The sequence below is a fragment of the Pseudorasbora parva genome, chromosome 16 (genome assembly GCF_024679245.1).
Source record: "Pseudorasbora parva isolate DD20220531a chromosome 16, ASM2467924v1, whole genome shotgun sequence".
NCBI classification, from domain to species: domain Eukaryota; kingdom Metazoa; phylum Chordata; class Actinopteri; order Cypriniformes; family Gobionidae; genus Pseudorasbora; species Pseudorasbora parva.
Genome location: NC_090187.1, coordinates 42429813 through 42451003, shown reverse-complemented (window position 1 = coordinate 42451003; position 21191 = coordinate 42429813). Strand labels below are relative to the sequence as shown.

Here is a 21191-nt window from a genome sequence, read left to right as displayed (position 1 = left end):
GTGAATTATGGAATATTGAGATGTGAGAACATTGAGTGTATGCAAACAGATATATTGGAACATATATGAACATAATATATATATTAGGGATGCACCGATACCATTTTTCCAGAACCGATCTGATATTAAAAATGTTGAATATCGGTCGATACCGATACTAAACCGATCCGATACCAATGCAGTTTTGTCTTTGTAGAATTTCTAAGCCTTAGTGTGTAGAATTGAATAAATTAGATTAGTGAATAATACAGCAGCAAAAGTTATAAAATCACGATTGCACAATAATTGTATAAAATCTAAACATTTAGTTGGGAAAAAATAAAGGAAACCACAAAAGTGAATAACTGTAGCTGTAAATCTGGTAAAATATGTTACACAAAATATATTCATGAAAAACAAGTAAATATATTTATAGAAATAGGGCCTATATACTAAGAAATTGCATTTATTTTAAATGTATAATGCATATTTTTAATGAGGCAGCAACATATAGATAGAGCAGAACAAGAAAGGCTATTAATAAGGCTTTCTTAGCGCAACAGTAGCATAATACAGAGCGGCACAAAGCGCTTATGCGCATCCCGTGCGCAGGATGATGCGCTTGAAGCAACACGGAGTCACATGCTCACAGTCATAGACGCTCACAGCGCGCCGCGCTCCGTCCGCATCGAGAAGTTTAAAACAAGATATAGACGCGTAGTATATCTATGCAGTATTCTTATAAGCCGTTTATTTTAACAGTTTAACATTTCAGTTACTGTGTGTGAAAAACAATATAATAACTAGTCCAGTGTTGTGATCTAACTGACACCCGGTAGAAAGTAACACGGTTTACAGCAATAAACGCCAGCAGATAGCCATTTTTTTGAGAAACCATAACGTTAGAGCGTTATCTACAGATCAAGCATAATAACAGAAACAATAAATAATCTTGGAAAGTTTCATCGTGTTGAGTGTCGTAACCGAACGCGACAGTTTAAAGCTGAGTGGAGAGTGACTGACAGCCGCAGTGGAGGGAAGCATTGACGTGAACTAATCTGTACTCGCATTAAACGATGGAATGGCTTCAGAACACTTATAATATAGTGCACGAATCGTTGATGCTTTATAAGGTTTTTGTGCCTTTTGTGGGGCGCTGGGGCTTAACAATAACACAGAATATTATGCGCACAGTATCGAATTTGGATCGGTCCTGTCTGTCCGATACCCGATCCGGCAAATAATGGCAGATCGGAGCCGATACCGATCCCGAGTATCGGATCGGTGCATCCCTAATATATATATATATATATATATATATATATATATATATATATATATATATATATATATATCGAGGCTCTGCAGTCCAATTTTTATGGTAGGGTGTGTTATGAACACATCTTCTGAAAGAGTACCGAATCTCCTGATCAAACACAGGCGAAGAAGCAGAAATAAGTGATATATCATATGTCAGCAGATGTATATAAAAAAATAAAATGATCATCAACATTAAACAGCAAATTAATCAAAACCATCTAATGTTACCGAATTAAATGTCGACCCAGGATGAGCTTTAACACTGTGAAGCTTCGGGGTATGGATGGACTCAATACATTGATTTTATAAATTTTCGTGGATCAGTGTGAACCGGGGTCATTTTGACCAGTAAAAAGACATTTACAACATAACGTCTTGTCACATTTGGTTTGGTTTTTTATCCACAGTTATGTTTTGTTTATGTCTTTTTTAATTTTCATAATGAAAGTTCCTCGTTTATCATGTGATCGTGTCATGTGTCTATTGTGAAATGTTCTGATTGGTTCCCTCAGTTCATGTGTCACACTCTTATTGGTTTATTGGTTCATTGTGTTCAGGTGTGTCTTTGTGATAGCCCTCATGTTACCATTGCCTCTTGACTAGCTTGGTTCATGTAACCGCTGTTGGTGAGTGAAGTTCGAGTCACGTCTTTGTTTATTTACATTCTGTCAACATTTATGTTAATAAACTGCACATGAGTTCTTCAAACTTGCCCCAGTGACGTTTGTTATAGATCTTCCTAGCGGGTAAAAAGTACAGATTCACTTGTACGTTGTGCATTTGTGTCATTTTATGCAGATTTAATTGTAATATGTTTCTGATTGATCTGAACATTTACATTGAAAAAAAATGGATTCAATTAATTAAAAAATATATATAAAATAAATTATATATATATATATATATATATATATATATATATATATATATATATATATATATATATATATGTATATGTAACAGAATAGTATGTAAATAGCAAAGCTAGTTTTTCGGGGTTCATTTGCTGTTGTTAAAGCTCCACTGTGTGATATTTTCCCCCATCTAGCGGTGTAAAGGTATATGACCATCCAGTGAATAATAGTTTCTGTTCCTCTCAATTCTGATTTTGTTTTAACTCCTACGGTGGCCGATTTAAAACGCAAAAAGTGACAGTGTTAAAACGGTGCCATCGAGTGTTAAACGCGAAAGGCGAAGCTTGAATTTACGGGTATGTCCCTCTTTGGCTACTGTACTTTCAAGATGGAGGGGCAACATGGCGACCGGCATCCGAACCCCTCACCCGTATGTTTTCAATGGCATATTATAAACTTACGAGAATACTTTATTACTTTAAAGAAGTAAATATACATTAATGAGCACATATATTTTTGAAAGAACTAAGTGTTTTAGCTATGAATAAACTAAAAAAGTTACACAGTGTAGCTTTAAAACAATCTTTCTCAGCAAAATGACAGTAGTTGATCTGAAAGAAAAAAAACTGAGGATAGAAGACATTTGCATTGTGTTATTATGAACCGCATTGTATTTTGTTCACACTTGGGTTCATGTACATTGTATGTACACTGAGAGTTCTGTTCAGCTACATGTAGTCAGAATGACACCAATGTTCAGTCTAATAATGTTTGATTCTCTCTCCCTCCTCTCTGTTTCTAGGAACCTTGGGAAATCTGGATTGAGAGTATCCTGCCTTGGTCTGGGTGAGTGTTGCATTATATCAAAGCAGATATTTCCACATACTGTATGTGTTCGGTGCAATATCAGCAGACACAGTTTGTGCAGGGCTCGGTTTAACAGTTCATTAATCATGACACCACGCTGACTTCTCTCTAGCAATTTCTTGCTCACACACACACACACACACACACACACACACACACACACACACACACACACACACACACACACACACACACACACACACACACACACACACACACACACACACAATCTGGCTCTTGATGTCTGGGATAGGAGGACTGTGGGATATATGAACACAATTACTAAAGCTGAACTTCAGTAACCGGAGTGGGCCAGTCAGCATCGGTTCCTCAGAGACGACAAAAGGCAGACTCAGCTTTCAGAGGGAAGCAGGCCAACGCTACAGGGACTCCATATGCCTGTGTGTGTGTGTGTGTGTGTGTGTGTGTGTGTGTGTGTGTGTGTGTGTCTTTTAAAGTCTATGCATGCTACTAAATATAAAATTATCCAGGAAGATAAATAGCTCTGAATGCGAGGCTCGAGTAGGTAGGAGACACGGGTTTGAATCTCACATATGTCTGGTCATGTCTCGTTTTTCTCTCTCGTCAACATTTTCCATCTTTCTGTCAATAAAAATGTGACAGAGCCCAGAATAAATCTATCATAAATAATATGTGTGCAACAGGTGGGTGGCAGGGCTGTTATGATCCTGTCACAAGACAAAACATTGCCATCTAGTAAATCTAGTAGATCGCTCAGATTTATAGGCATGCAGATTGTAATAAAATTATAAAACGACTACCTGTTTTTGGTCACACTTTTGATTAGAGTCAAATTGTCACTATTAACTATGACTTTTGCCCTAATTACTCCTTATTAGTTAAGGTAGTTGTTAAGTTTAGGTATTGGGTAGGATTAAGGGATGTAGAATATGGTCATGCAGAATAAGGCATTAATATGTGCTTTATAATTACTAATAAACAGTCCATATTCTAGTAATATGTATGCTAAGCAACTAGTTAATAGTGAGAATTGGACACTAAACTAAAGTGTTAACCTGTTTTTATTTATTGCATCATTGCATCAGTGGAGTAAATGAACCAGAGCGCATAATGTAACCTGTCCTGCAGAAAGGTCAGAACAGATTCATTGAAAATAAAGAAGTGTTTTGTTTATGAATAACTACGTTTTGATTGGTTAATAAATCAGTGATTAACTCATTATGCAATCTTTCTTGCAAAAACAGTCACTGAATGAATCTGAAAAAAAAAAAAAAAATCATTAGTAACAATTGTTTCATTTATACAAAACTCTATAGTTTTAATAAAATCATTTGAGTAAATAAATAAGTGACTTGCTCATGATGTAACGTGAACGGGTCACTGAGTGAATCTGTGTACAAATCTGAACTAGTCATTTTTGGTGAGAATAGATTTAAACGTTTGACTGAGAATAAAGGATTCTTCAATCACTGACTCACTCAAAATGTAGCCTGTACCGCAGAAAGGGTCAGAAATGAATCATTGAAAAAATGTGAGCGAATCACTGTTAAACAGATTCAAGAGTCATTAAAGGCACAATATGTACTTTTTTGGGAGATAAAAATATCCCAAACCCAATAGAACACATTACATATTTTTTTGACTTGTGTACTTACATTTTTGTACCCAAATGTTTCCATAAGCCATTTTAACCAGGACAGGAACGGTGTGTGTGCGTCGCCTCTCAGTGACATCATAAGCATTACTAGATTTCTGAAACACCAAAGCCGCTTTAATCTATGATGAGTTTTATTAGACAGGTGAGCAACTGTTTGGATCATTGATGGACAGAAACGAATCATTGTCCTCCAGCTCAACACAGTTAGTCTCATTGTTTAAATCTGGTGTTCTTGATTTACTGTGAGTGACATGTTTTACCATGCCTAATATGATCTCTCACTGCAGTGTGAACAAGTGTCTCACAGCAGCCGCAGAGCGAACACACAGAGTAACATTATAGCATTACTCTCAACACACTCAAATGTGCGTAATATGATAACACAGCGACGCGTTACCACACATACACACAAGCGGAAGAAGCGGAAGCGCTCGTCTGCGGCAGAATAAAAGCTCCGCCAAATCAAGGCGTTATCAAGATACACCTTTGTTTTGAATAAGCGACCTCTAGTGAAAAATTGCATATTGAGAACCAACTCAAAAGCCAATATGTCCCTTGGTGGAAACTATGCTTGGTATGTCTTCATTCTCGTAAACTATGAACTAAGATATAAGATAACTAAAATAAAATATGACCCAGACCTTATTAAAGGTACATTGTGAAACTTACATCCCTCTAGTGGTAAAAACACAAAACTGCATATAGATCATTGTTTTGGTTGCGTTTCGACTGTGCGGATGAATATGGTTCTTTCTACACATTGTTTATGAAATTTTCAGAGCATTTCAATGTTTTTAAAAACATTGAAAGAATACATTTATGTATGATAAACAATTTTAGTACTGTGTTGTGTACCATTCTTTCTTCTATTAAGAATTTTTAAGAATTTCACAACAGGGTAAGAATGATTTTGTGTCCAAAACTATTCAGTAGCTACTTCCATAATTGCAGTTCTTTTATTGAAGCTATTTCGTGTGCTTTTCTCTTTGAGATGACTGACTGTGAACAGTGGAAGCATGCAGATTGAACTTGACTGAGAACAGCACAGGTGTTTCAGTACTAAATGTACTAGAGCATGTGTTAGCGGTGTCTCTGTGAGGAGAATCGACGGCTCATGTGCTGTCATGTCTGTATTTGCAGCAGAGCACACCAGACAGGTCGAGGTCAGAGTGCGGCCTTGACCGCCTCCACAAGTTAAGAATCTTTTATGTAACTCAGATTTCTCAAATCAAACACTAGAGAAAGAAAGGATTTCTGACTCTCTTGCAGAGAAGGAACAGAATGAGTTAAATATAGAAAGAGGCAGGTTGAGCGTGCAGCAGAGAGACTGTGTGGGTTTGTTCAGAGGAAAAAGAACAGACTTACCTCACAGCCTTATTCAATCAAACACTATAGACTTATATAAATATTACATATTCACAATGCTTCTTTCAAGTACGGGTGGGATTTTATTGATAATTAAAATGAGCCTTCAGGACTGCTCTGGACAGAGACTCCTAATGTTTTTTTAATATTCATATTCTTTGGTGTGGTGGTCAGTTTTCAGCCGTGACACAAATAACCTTTTCCAGTAAGTTTAAATAGATTTTTTACCTTTTACAGGCATTTTACCTTTTATAAAGACTTTTTTAAGCTAATAAAGGTCCGGTTTTACAGACAGGGCTTAGGCTAAGCCAGAAGTTCAGTTAGGGCATTTAAGTGTCTTTTATTAACATGCCTTAGAAAAAAACCCGCTGGTGTGCATCTTCAGACTAAACCATGGCACTGACATATTTTATTAGTTACTTTCAGTTAAAATCGCTACGCTCAAACATGTATTTTAGTCTGAGACTAGCTTAAGCCTTGTCTGTGAAACCAGGGGTAAATGTATGCATTATCTTTTGTGTCAGATTCTTACATTTAATCAAATTAAATTAGAACAAGACACAATAGGGCTGTTACTAATTAAATTAAATCAGTATCAACAAAATTAGTTCTTGCAATGCAGAGGAAACAGAGAATCTGAAGTGGCATTTAGATCATTTACAGAGACTGTTTAATGAGCTCAGAGCGACATTAATGCATTTCACCTGCTGTTACTCATGAGTGAGTCATTGAGATTCAACTGATTCATTCAAACAGCTGATTCATTCAGAGTCTTAATGAGTGAGTCATTGAATCATTCAATCAAATGGTTAGTTTATTCAGTAATGAAAACTCCCTTTGTGTTTCTCAGAGACTCAAAACAGAAAATATATCTGAAAAAAAATCAAAAAAAAAATTGTATTGGCTACATAGAGCAGGAACAGGCAATATTGTGTCTAAAATGTAAGCCACTTAATATTAACTTTTTATTATTGAATTGTTGTATAAAATCAAAAACACAATTGTGATAATGCTGATATTTGGAGAAAAAAACAGCAATATTTATGTGATATTGATTAACTATTAAAACTATTAAATGTTATAAATATAAAAGACACACATAGGTATTTTGGCCGTTATCTTGAATATTGGATTCTAAAAGGATTTTAATAGACTAAATCACACAGTGAACGCGTGCAGTCTTAATGCGTAAGCACACTATAACCTACTAGACTACATCTATCGTGTATGTGTGCGCATTATAGTTGTGCTTTTTTAATGTGAGGGACATACTCGATAATGTCAGACTGCACATCGTGAAAACAACAATCATGATATTATCATAGACTATGTATTGCACACCCCAAAAGTAACTTTGACAGTTAACCGAAATGAGCAATTCATTAGTTTGTCACAATTGTCAATTATCATAAGCCAAAAGAAATACATTTTACAGGCAAATATTCTTTGGGTGAAGATGATAGTTGGAGTTGGTGGAGGTAGTTGTCCAGGGAGAATTTTTATAAGAGCAAAATCGAGGGCAGCCACCCAGGAAGCCGTCTCATGCAAAGGTCAGCATGCTGCCAACTGGCTATCTCCCATAATGCCACAAGTGCACAAAACGGGTGGTGCTACACCAATGTTTAGGCAGAGCGGCCGCTCAGAGACGACTGCCTGCCGCGGGTCCTGCCACACTGCATTAGGGGAAGCAGGAGTACACCGACAGCTTCACACAATTCTCCAAGACACTGCAGAGCATGTCATACGAGCTAGTGGGTTATTAAAAACAAACAGCTTTGAATATAAGCTCTTTAGTCATTTCTCTGTGATGTACTGGCAGAGATGGAAAGGTTCAGTAGTCTCTGATAACCCCTGGAAAGGCTTTGGACAGGACTGCTGACACCAGTGATGCATAGGTGCTTTCAGGGCTTGAAATTAACACCCGCCTATTCAATGTGTTGACGTAATTTCCCCTGAAATGGCTTCAGCTGTTAGCAGCTCCTCCCCTTTTTTGAAATAGCCAATAGTGTGTCGTTAATATACAGTTTGACTAGAGCTCAAGAGCGGACCTTCTCTCTCTGTTTACCATCATAATCTCCTCCATATCGCTTTGAAATGCAGCATTCTGTGCAGAATTCAAATGGGTCGATATGTTTGTTGTCTGCGCGGACTCGAGCATATGATCCGCTGCGCTCTCGTGTCTGTAGTCTAACTGTAGACCAGAGCCGTTGGGGTGTGTGCGCTGCTGCGGTGTGTGAAACTAACATGAAAACAGACTTTATCCGCCTCAAATGAAAGCATTTTTACACTGAATTGGATTTCAGCCACAGCTTCAGCAGTGTAGGGGGCGGGCTTTAGATTCTAGAGCGCATTTTGATTGGACAGAAGATTTGATGAGAAAGTAAAGTCTGCGATGATGTCACCAAAATCTGAGATTCGTTTTAACGGAAGTGGGAGACTAAATTTTAAATGCTCATATCTCCTAAAAGCTAATTTTGTCATAGTTTTGGAACATACCAGCTTATTCATAACTTTAAGGCTAACACAGTCATACTAAAAGATGGACCTTTAAACAGTCAAACACACAAAATAATGTCAAAATAACCAACGCGTTCTTATGAAATGCTTATATATTTCGCGTATAAATCGCACGATAAATACAATACGCGCTATAGATATGCATTTGAATGAGATCGGGCTGAAATGCCAGTCCTGGCAAGTATTCACGTGAACACAGTCAGTTCTGTTTTAAGTGAACGTAAACAGTTGAGAAAGAAAACGTGTATCAGGATAATGGATCCGTGTGTCAGCTCTTAAAGTGACAGCATCCTAATAAACCTGCTGCCAAATTATGAGATGATATATGGCAGTTTTCCCCATGGTATCGATGTCAAAATTGTGGTCAGTGAAAATGCTGAGCAACTAGTATCTTTGGAAAACCACGAGCCACAGTGACTGGAGAGCAAAAAAAGTGAATGTCAAGCCCTGATTTTAAGAGCCCTATATGATCCTTGTAGAACTGATTTACCTTTTCTGAGATTAATTTAGGCATTGATAGTTTTACTATAGAAAAGCATAATTCTGAACATGTTAGAGTAGAATGTCACGTAATCATCATGATATGGTGTGAATGCAGCAATAGTTCAATGATTGTGTGTTTCCTGGCTGGTTCATTTCACTAATGACGCACGTCAGTTAAACAGCAAGTCACTGTACAGCAAACATCCCCAAGGTTGTCAGTGTGAGTGTATTATTGATCATGTTTAGAGATGCGTGATGTACTGTAGCAATAGGTCTGTTTGAGCACAAAACAGACATGATCGGGATATTAGCAATTCCCTAATGCAGTGCAATCAAGGCTAATGAGATGGAAATGAAAGCAAAGAAGTTATCGAATTCCACATATTTCTTTCAGCCCTTCTCTTACTTTTTCTTCTTTTCCCAGGTTATTTGTTGCTTGTTGCCATCTGCTCATTGATGAATCAGAGAGATTCTGCTAGCTTGATGTAGCTGCATGTAGTAAATTCTAGGTTTGCCTCTAGTGTACACACACACACACACACACACACACAACAAAAGAAACATTTGATTCTTTCCTACAATGACCTTCGGTTCATTTCCCAAACCCTGAGGAGGAATCAAACTCACCTCAAAATGTCACTCATGAAGAAACTTTTCTTTCTGTAAACACCACTGAATTTCGTCATTCTGCAGCTCTTGTAATCACGTCCCCCAGGCTGAGGTTAAACAGACAGGCTTTTTTTTTTTTTGGTAGTTTAGAGAGGGAAGAGTTTGATCCTTTTTGCTGGTTTTGGTGTGTACTAGAACAGTGATTTCACGAGGCAGTGCCGGTCCTGCCTGATTTGGCAGCATCAGCTTGACATGTTTTTGGGAATTGGGATGAAATCCACCAGAGAGTGCCATCTTCACAAGTTCAAGCGGTTTATCTGGTGAATTTGATTAGATTTTTAGCAAAGACATAACACTTGTGAGTGGAGTGTGGGGTTTATTGAGAGGGTGTTGATTTAAAGGAAGTGTATGTAAGATTGTGGCCAAAACTGGTACTGCAATCACTTTTAAATGACTGTAGAGCGGTGTATCGAGGTTGCCAGATTGGCTGCAGGATCAGCAGGAACGTTTGTAGATCTGCAGCTGAGGTTACTAGAGCAGATCTGGCAACCCGGATGCCCAAACACTACTGACTTTGTGATTGGTCGATAGGTGGAGGGTGGAGCTTCAGCTTCAGGTCCCTGTGCTGGTGGACTCCGTGCCGGTGGACACTGCTGGGCCGGTAATGCCTCTTAGGCGCCTCCCTGGCCGCCTGGACTCTGCAGGTCAACCTGGCCGTCTAAACTTTTAGTTTCCCCTGTTCCTCCTGTCCCGCCCTGGCCTGTCCCTCCAGTCACACACCTTTCTATCGGAATCAGCATTAACTTCTTGAGCATTTTGAGCTCCAGTAGCTCGTCTGTTTGATCGGACCACACGGGCCAGCCTGTGCATCAATGAGCCTTGGCCGCCCATGACCCTGTGGCCGGTTCTCCACTGTTCCTTCCTTGGAGCACTTTTGATAGATACTGACCACTGCAGACCGGGAACAGTCCACAAGAGCTGCAGTTTTGGAGATGCTCTGACCCAGTCGTCTAGCCATCACAATTTGGCCCTTGTCAAACTCACTCAAATCCTTACGCTTGCCCATTTTTCCTACTTCTAACACATCAACTTTGAGGACAAAATGTTCACTTGCTGCCTAATATATCCCACCCACTAACAGGAGCCGTGATGAAGAGATCATCAGTGTTATTCACTTCACCTATATTCACGTAGCTAGAAATGTGAGAGAATGTGCATGTTGATGAACTCAATAATCAATATTTAGTTTAAAATGTATTAATAATTATTTTAATCACTGTAAACTGTTCAGATTTTAAGAAGTGCTTGATCATATGAATTAAAAGTTTAATGACATTTGTAAGCATTTTAATTTGCATTAATAACGATCTGTTAATCATATGGCTGTAGAGCCTTTCAAAAACATAAAAAAATCCTAAACGATAATTTATAAATAATTATAGCGATATATATTTCATGATTTATTCTCCTTTTAATTTATGTAAAATCTGTGTAAATGTTTCAATTCAAATTTGAGAAATGAAGACATTTTTCACAGTGTTTGCTGTAAATGGTGTTTACTTTGCCAGGGTGTAGAAACTGGTCATAGACCAGCAGTAATGAATAGCATTATCCCTATAGACAGTTACCAGAATATCTCTATTCATATAAACACATCATATTTGTGGCCAGGCAACAGCTAAACTTTCCCCATCATTACACACTCTTTCTCTGCAGTAAATCGAGGCCCCACCAAGAGACAGGACCTAATAGGTTGACCGCCACTGTCCTGAGGTTTCTGGAAAAGTAGTCCATAAACATTAGTCTATATTAGCTGCATATGGATCTGCCTAACTGCAGAGGATGTGAACCTGATGTAGTTTAACATACACCGGCATGAAGTCCAGCCAACAAAATCTAAATACACTAAATGTTTCATTTAGCCAAGTATATGACACTCCAATGATATTTTTTCATTCAGACATTAATCCATAATCCATAAAATATATTTAATTAACTTTAGTTAATATATTTAACCAGCAACGTGTATATTGCCTCTTAATGCGAAAGTTAATTTCTGACCCTGGTTTGAAGGAACTCTCGGGAACTTCTTTTTCTAAAAATCCATCAAAATGATTCTGCAGAGAGAGAAAATTCACACAGAGAAGGTTAACGCCGGACTGTTAACATTTTACAGCTGACACATCCGGGGTGCTGGAGCAAAATGCTAATGCATCTGGAGAGGACGAGTGAGAGAGGAATTAACAATGAGTTTCTGCATACTGACCTTATACATGCTGCCCAAAGCGGTGATGTCAATCACACGGATGATCTACTGAACTAGCCTGTTCAATTATACACGCTGTGAGTTTGGTATTAAGCTCAAGGATGTGAAAAAGAACTGCTCAGGAAAGGCTAGTCAAATGTTTCTGCACTCTGAAAAATAAGTGCTAAATGTGTTTACATGCATCTGCAAAAATGTTGCGTTTGTCTGTGTGTGGAGGACTCTTGCTGCTTAAAGCACTGTCAGTCCTTCCCATAAGTGACATGCTTGCTTGGCACATCATATATCTGACGTCTAGTGGGAGTTAATTTGCTCCCTTGTTTTCACAATATCGCTCTTGCCATAAGCACAGCGCCTGCATGTCACTGACTCGTTGGCCTTGTGTTCTTGCCTCTCATCTGCTTATGGCATCTCTACCCTCAGCTGAAGTTGAACACAATATAGAAACCAAGGCCACATGACACATTCGAATGTATTTACTGATAATGAAAGTTATAATGAATTAAACCTAGATGAAAGTGACTGTATTGGGTGGTTTTGTTCTCGTGAAAGTACTAATTCTTATCCTGTGAGAAATGCCTTTTACTTTGAGTTTAGACTTCGGTAGAGACCAAACTATTCGTTTTATTTTAAGATTAAGGGTGCGTTCTCACTTGTAGTTCGGTTTGCTTGATTCGATTGGTCCGGACAAAAAACAACAACATTTAGTCCTGGTCCTCTCAGAGTTCACATTGGTATTTTAACCCCTAACCTAAAAATACAGAACCTAAAATCATAGGGATATGTTCTCAACAATTTTTACAACATACAATTTTATTACGTGTACATGGTGATGGAATTTACACGAAGATCCAAAACAATGCTGTGTGCGGCCAAATGTGCTCGTTGTATGTGCGTAGCTTCATGTGATGGTATTTTGAGCAGCTGAGAACTTATAAAATGTGTAAAGGGAGTCAAAATAGCGTCAGGACTCCGTCCGTCACACACACACCAAGATCTGCTGCGAGGAGACACAGTTCTGACGCCTGTACCAAACTGCGATGGGCAATATCATGACTATGATGAGAAAAAACAGATGTGCTTCAGCATTATGTCTTTTTTTTTGGGGGGGGGGGGGGTCACATCTTGTGATATCATGTCCTGTTTTTGGTTCATATATGTCTTTGGTCCGTGTTGCGTTCATATTTCATTTGAATTACATCAGTTTGTTTTCAGCATCTTGTTCCTCTTGTTCGATGAGCTTCAGTGTTCATATGGCAGCATTCACACTTATTCAAATGAACTTATTCACTAACAGAGGAATCAAACCAGAGCTCGCTTTAATCCAACCAAACATGCCAAGTGTGAACAGACCCTTTGGGTGTGTTCAAAAGATTCAAAAGAATCTGTTCATTCTTTTGATATATTGCATGTTCAGATATTCATACAACATAATATTCTGGGGGTAATGACACTTTTGTGAAAATGACCAGAAATGCAAGTGCTGACTGGAAACTTCAATAAATAAAAAAAAACGTTGGTGGGGAAAGGGATACATTTCGATCAGTCCATCTATCACCCTAAGCTGTTGTCAAATAAAGTCATTTAGACTACAGTTCTGATGCTTATACAACCATTTTACTGTGTTTCTGCATACTTTCTGAAATTGTGTTAAAAAGGGAACAGTTCAAGTAATTTCCTTTAGTGTTTGATCGAAGAAAGTAAGTCACACGGGTGTTTTCAACGGAGTACTAATGCCATACATTACTACTTTGCTTGTTGAAATCCTCCTATTGGGACATCTCGAAATAGGAAGGTGGTTGCTGATGTCAGCATGTTGTAGAAGTGCGATTAAATATAGGACCGCTTTACTTGACCCCACTGCAGCACTGAGGGCGTGGGCAGGGTTAAAGTTATGATTATTCCCTGCGCAAAAATACATCTCCATACCTCATTAAAACTCATGTAACGGCCTCAGAGGCGGAGATCGTTTCCCGTTATCCTGGTGCTACATAAGCAATGTGCCATAAATTGGGGGTCTTTTCCTGGTACTGTACGGCCACAGCAGCATTACATCTCTGAGTCAGACAGCAGCTGCTATTTATAAGCTCAACTGGCTGAGCTTGTAACTTCTGTTCTGCTGGCCTGGATTTACAGCTCTTTGGAGTATTTTCTCTGAATCTGCAGCTGTTAGAAGTAGGTAAAGCTGCTCCGCTGTAGGTTCCCACTCTGTAACCGGCTATAAACAGCACATCCATAACTCAGCTGGAGTGGCACCATAATCAGCCCGATCAGACTTTAGGAGATATTGTGCCTTTTTCAAATGGCACACTTTTTAATACATTTGGGGTTTAGCAAATATTTCGGTGATGAGGTGATTTTTGAATGTAAATATTGGGTAACACTGTATAAAAACTGCATGCTATGAAGCATTAGTAAATAATTAATTCATAATTTATAAATAATTAATAGACATTAATAAGCTTTTTATAAATACAACTATACATGCTTTATTCTTAATTTATAATGCGTTTAATAATTGTATTTTCATACTTTATTAGTAATCTATTTATTATTTTTAAATTAAGTATTATATTATTTACAAACCAGTTGTCAGTAGTTCATAAGATCATCTATTCAAGAAAGTGTAAGTACATGATTAATAATCTATTTAAATATACATTATCTTATTATTTAGACATATGTGACCCTGGATAACAAAACCAGTCATAAGAGTATATGTTTTGAAATTGAGATTTATATCATCTGAATAAATAAGCTTTATATTTATGTATGGTTAGTAAGGATATGTCAATATTTGGCTGACATACAACTATTTTAAAATCTGGAATCTGAAGGTGCAAAAATTACCCCTAATTATACATTTCTTATATACAGGGAGTGCAGAATTATTAGGCAAATGAGTATTTTGACCACATCATCCTCGTTATGCATGTTGTCTTACTCCAAGCTGTATAGGCTGGAAAGCCTACTACCAATTAAGCATATTAGGTGATGTGCATCTCTGTAATGAGAAGGGGTGTGGTCTAATGACATCAACACCCTATATCAGGTGTGCATAATTATTAGGCAACTTCCTTTCCTTTGGCAAAATGGGTCAAAAGAAGGACTTGACAGGCTCAGAAAAGTCAAAAATAGTGAGATATATTGCAGAGGGATGCAGCAGTCTTAAAATAGCCAAGCTTCTGAAGCGTGATCATCGAACAATCAAGCGTTTCATTCAAAATAGTCAACAGGGTCGCAAGAAGCGTGTGGAAAAACCAAGGCGCAAAATAACCGCCCGTGAAATGAGAAAAGTCAAGCGTGCAGCTGCCAAGATGCCACTTGCCACCAGTTTGGCCATATTTCAGAGCTGCAACATCACTGGAGTGCCCAAAAGCACAAGGTGTGCAATACTCAGAGACATGGCCAAGGTAAGAAAGGCAGAAAGTCGACCACCACTGAACAAGACACACAAGCTGAAACGTCAAGACTGGGCCAAGAAATATCTCAAGACTGATTTTTCTAAGGTTTTATGGACTGATGAAATGAGAGTGAGTCTTGATGGGCCAGATGGATGGGCCCGTGGCTGGATTGGTAAAGGCATTTTTCAAAAACCAAAAACATTTGTATATTTGTGAATGTTGAGATGTTATATTGGTTTCACTGGTAAAAAATAAATAATTGAAATGGGTATAAATTTGTTTTTTGTTAAGTTGCTTAATAATTATGCACAGTAATAGTCACCTGCACACACAGATATCCCCCTAAAATAGCTAAAACTAAAAACTAAAACTTCCAAAAATATTCAGCGTTGATATTAATGAGTTTTTTGTGTTAATTGAGAACATGGTTGTTGTTCAATAATAAAATTAATCCTCAAAAATACAACTTGCCTAATAATTCTGCACTCCCTGTATTTACAGTAGGGGAATTTACTAAATATCTTCATGGAACATGATCTTCACTTAATATCCTAATGATTTTTGGCATAAAAGAAAAATGGATCATTTTGACTCATGCAATTTATTTTTGGCTACTCCCACAAACATACCTGTGAGACACATGATCAGTTTTGTGCTCCAGGGTCACATATAGTAATAGTTACTCAGTGTGTTAATAAATGCTTTATTCTTACTGTAATTCATAATTAATTCAGGTAGATATAAAACATTTAGTAACTATTTTTGTGAGCTCATCTAAAGGGAGGAACATTTGTCTCATAAAGCTTTTACAAAGGAGATTATATTTAATGTATACTATATAATGAATAATTTCCTTTTATGTTGATTAATTAAGAGGATGTGTTATTAAAGAACGCTGTTTAAATGAATATATATATAGGAATCTTATAACTTAAATTAGAAATTGTTGAAACGTATATTAGCCGTGAAATTGCCAGTAGTATGTGGCAACCCATAATTTATAATAATGTCAAAATTTCCTTTTGTTTGTGCTAAGTATATGGCACAACTGTGTGGTTATTTCCAGCATTGTTTCGTTCACATTTGGCAACCCATAATTTGTACAGGCTCAGCAGCACTGCATATGAAAATCCTAATGGTTGAGTAGGAAAGGCTGCTTAATTGCACATTTAGAAGAGGCTTGAGGAGGACGATTCTGACAGCACAGAAAACACAGGTTTCCTCTGGTCCCCTGGACCTTTTTGCTCTTCAAGTGATAATCAAACGGTCATTAAATGAGGAGAAGTGCTTTTGTGAGAAATATCACAATTCATCCTCAACATATTTTTCCTTTTCCTTTACAGGCACTTGGGTGACTTTTGGAGGGCAGATTTCAGATGAAGTAAGTGAGAATTGTTCTGTTTTCTTTGCTGACATTTACCTGAAGATATGAAAGTATGAAACGATTACAATCAGAGCATAGTGAAAATAACAGCGAGAGTGACAAGAAAAGCCTGCAGATGGCAAATATTCTGTGTATGTGAGCACACATGATGCAAAACACCCTGACATTTAGTTCTAGAAGTTGTGTAAAGCACACAAGCACACAGTCATGGAAGGGACTGCCGTGTCAACCTAGAGGACAAGTGAGGATGATAATTTGTTTCTGAGGGCATGTGAGTTTATATAAAACATCTTTCTGCCTCAACGGAAGGGTTCAAATGTCCTTAGTCTCTGCGGTCAAACAGACCATTTCTTTCTGTGCTGGTTGTCAAGAGATAGAGCATGAAATGTTGGAATCGTCACTGCGTCCTAAACACGCGCACACACAGTTTTCGGCTGTGGAATGACTCAGCGTCCTGTCGATCTGACTAAACTCCCAGTGTAGAGTGACAGGGCAGTTTGTTTCTCTGCCGTCGTAAGGGATTTGCTTTCTCTGAGGCGTTGGGGTGTCAGAGGACAATGTCTCAATCAGGACTTTATGTTAGCACTTTGTGTGTAAGTAACAGTCTCAGAGTGTGTGTAGTAGGAGGAGGATTAAGGAAGTGTTAAGAGACTTCTGTTAGATGAACTAGAGTTGACGTTGTATGAAATGAGGCTACAGAGTGTGAACGTTGCTCTTCTCTCAGTTCGTCATCTACAGATGATTATATTTCCCTTAATTTGATTACCTCGAACTGAGAATAAGGAATGCCACAGATAATGCAAAACATTACGTTGATGTGGCAGGAGTTTGAATAGGTGAAATGTGGATTGAAAGTCTAGAAAGTAAGTCGCGGCATTAAGGTACTTCAACACGATGAATTTAGTACAGGTCAGGAGGTGTGAATTGTTTAAATGTGCATATATTAATATATGTATTGGTTCCCAGAATAGTTTTAGCATAAAATTTAATTTTTATTGAAAATAAAAGCCTTTCCGATATATGTGATGGGAAAAGGGAGAAGAGTGAGGTCGGCAAAAGGCGGATCAAACCTCAGGTTGATTTGAATCAAAAGTTTCTGCCATGTGCCTTACCCCTACACTATTGACTAAATTATTGGTGCAATATCTTTTTGTCTGACCCTGACCAGACGTTTGCGGACTATTTGCACTTAATGTAAATTGATCTACTACAGTAAAAATGTCAGGGGGACCCCGCCACACTTTTTTTTAAATATTATATTTATCATATTTTATAGCATTTTTTTTTAAGGGGTCATGGCATGAGAAATTAAATCTGTGACTTCACAAAAGAAAACACATTTGCATATGGCTTCCTCCACAAACTAATAGTTGTATATGATTGCGCTAACACTTTTTTTTAGGGTTCAGTTATTAATTATTAACTAGTTGCTTATTATCATGCATATTACTAGGATATTGACTGTTTATTTGCACATTTTAATGCCTTATTCTGCATGACCTTATTCTACATCCCTTAATCCTACCCAATACCTAAACTTAAATGATACAAAAACTGCCTTACTAACTATTAATAAGCAGTAAATTAGGAGTTTATTGAGGCAAAAATCCTAGTTAATAGTGTATATGTGTTCCCCATAGTAAAGTGTTACACCATAGGCCACTCCCACTCTACAGACTTCAGAGGGATCCCAGCTTTGGAAACAAGTGGATGGTTTATTTTCAATAGTGTTTAATGGATCATTTCAGAGTATTATATGTTTGTTCGGAGCATTTGACTGCAGATCTTTTTGTAAACGAGGCACAGTGAAATGCAGTTTGCAAATCAACTTTTGCTGGAAGATGAATCAGAGACTCTATTGAATCTGACAGCAGCTGCATCACAAACCTTAAGTGAACGCTTTATTATTTTATAATATGCTTGCCAGTAAACGGTTGTGATTGGCTAACATCATTGCATAGGAACCAGTATCAACACCCACTCACTACTGCACACAAGTAAGTTTTTTGAAAACATTATCCATATAAAACCATAATTTACAAAAATCCATGACCCCTTTAAACTCTTAGATTCAATACAGTTTTGCTATTCTGAGAAGGGGTTCATTTTGGTTATACTGTACTCAATCCACTCCTTTGGGACAGTTTGATCATTTGAGTCACACCTGTTATTTTTGGTTTGTCAGTCCCAAACATTGACTGTGTAAACATAACCATTGACTTATTGCCATCTATAAGAGCAACACCACAGCTTTGTTCACGATCATTTCACTCTCCTCTTCCATGAAACCTTTTGCCATTTTCCCATCGCTCACTTCCTCTCTCTCTTTCTGCTTAGGGTCACCTTCTTGGCGGAGTTGCTCTATTGATGAGCTTGGAGATTTGTTGAGCTTGATAGAAAAAAATGTAATCACTGTGTTCTGTAAGAAAACTTTAAGAAGCTAAAAAAATATCACAAGCCTTAAAAGGCAGCAAGCCAAACCCATTTACATTAGCACTCTCAAATGTTATATCAACACATCCACGGAGGGCTGAATATCTAAAACCTCATACGCTCCTATCTTCTGTGCCTCTCAAAATGCTTTTTATTCCCTTATTCCATGGTCTGCTTTTGTCTTATTTTTATGCTGATTCATTTATGTGATTCTGGCCTGAGGCAGAGCATGAGAGACTTAAATAATCCCCCACATACACCCATCTATCCTTCACACTAACTCAATCAGCTGCAAACACACTCTCACCCTGTACATTCACCTGAGGTCCACTGCACAACAAAACACACTGAGGGAAATGTTATTGATGACTGAATGAATGCTCTGACCGAAAACACAAACTTCCTAAATCACCCTTTAATTGTTTAAACACAGTCACACCTGAACGACTCAGGCTGGCTGATGGCTTAAATGTCCAAGTGACACAAAAGTTTTGAAAAGGCAATGTTAAGCTATTTTTAATATGTGGAATGATTGATCTGGTCTTGATGAAATTTCCAATAGCACCAAACATGTTCCGTCCATAGGTAATTATGGACTGGAAAACAGTCAATCAATCAATCAATCAACTTTATTTATATAGCGCTTTTACAATCACGATTGTGTCAAAGCAGCTTCACAGTGTCAAACAGGATAATATTGCAAGAAAAGTAGATTAGGCTGTACAGTCGTACTGGAGAAAACAGTGATGTTATCATCTTATTTTAATTTATCATAGAGCGACAATGTTGGCAGATCAGTATTTTAGTTTATAGAATTAAATAAAACCTAATTCATACATTTTATTTGTATATTTAGTTGAATAACTTGGATCATAAATAAAAGTATGATGATCTCTTTGCAAAGGACCCCCTTCAAATAAATAATTAAACAAATAAATTATTTTCCATGTACAAATACCCATTTAAATTAAAAAAAAATAGTGGTTATTATAAATACACACACACACACACACACACACACACACACACACACACACACACACACACACACACACACACACACACACACGCACACACACACACACACACACACACACACACACGTGTGTGTATCTATATAAATAAATATAAATATATATATTTATATACAACAAAAAATAATATTTTAAATGTAGTTTTTCATTTTATTTATGCGTTAGGGTTTTTAGGCATTTTAATAAAAAATTTAGAATATGAATAAATATTTAAATAATAAATATAGCCTTATTGATTTTAGATTTGTAGAAATTCTAGTGTGTGAAGAAGTGTGAAATGGCAATAAAATCATTATACACTTACTGTGACATGTTGACACCTCTTTCTCTAATTGTGTGTGTGTGTGTGTGTGTGTGTGTGTGTGTGTGTGTGTGTGTGTGTGTGTGTGTGTGTGTGTGTGTGTGTGTGTGTGTGTGTGTGTGTGTGTGTGTGTGTGTGTGTGTCAGGTGGCGGAGCAGCTGATGACTATCGCGTATGAGAGCGGGGTGAACCTTTTTGACACCGCAGAGGTGTATGCTGCTGGAAAGTGAGTATGACTCAGCATCAACAAGATTACCCATAATTCCCTTTACTCCATGAGTCATTATTAACATCTCTGTCTGTTACAGAGCTGAAGTCATACTGGGAAACATCATCAGAAAGAAAGGCTGGAGGTACAGTTGATTTCTATATATGTCAAGCACTTCAGTGTGGCTGTAAAACAAGATAAAGGAGGTTCAGACGAAAAAGCAAGTGGAACTGGAGCTTTGTAGTTGTATTGTACCTGCTGGTTACGTCTCATTACTCACACACACACTTTTGAAGAGGACTTTGATCTCTAGGATGCTGCTCAGTTTCACTTAATCGGTACCAGCAGACGAGAGGCTCTAGGTGAGGGTTGTTGCTATGGCAACCGACTATGATCACCATGACTTCAATGACAGTGCTTTTGCTGACTTTGAAAAATGACTGATTTGTCACTTTAAGTGAGATTAATTATTCGCTGCAAGATTCAAAGCACTTTCCACATGAGCTGTGTTGTGAGGGAAAGTTATTACAG

The 21191-nt window shown here is 37.6% G+C and overlaps 1 protein-coding gene across 3 annotated transcripts in view; it reads left to right on the top strand.

Moving 5' to 3' along the window:
* Positions 1–21191, top strand: part of kcnab1a (potassium voltage-gated channel subfamily A regulatory beta subunit 1a) — a 166794-nt gene that overhangs the window by 112275 nt on the left and 33328 nt on the right. For all 3 annotated transcript variants that reach the window (XM_067419095.1, XM_067419093.1, XM_067419094.1), the window contains 4 exons: positions 2956–2999; positions 16644–16681; positions 20599–20678; positions 20761–20805. In XM_067419095.1, coding sequence (XP_067275196.1) covers positions 2956–2999; positions 16644–16681; positions 20599–20678; positions 20761–20805 — 207 coding nt within the window. The remainder of the gene's footprint in view (positions 1–2955; positions 3000–16643; positions 16682–20598; positions 20679–20760; positions 20806–21191) is intronic.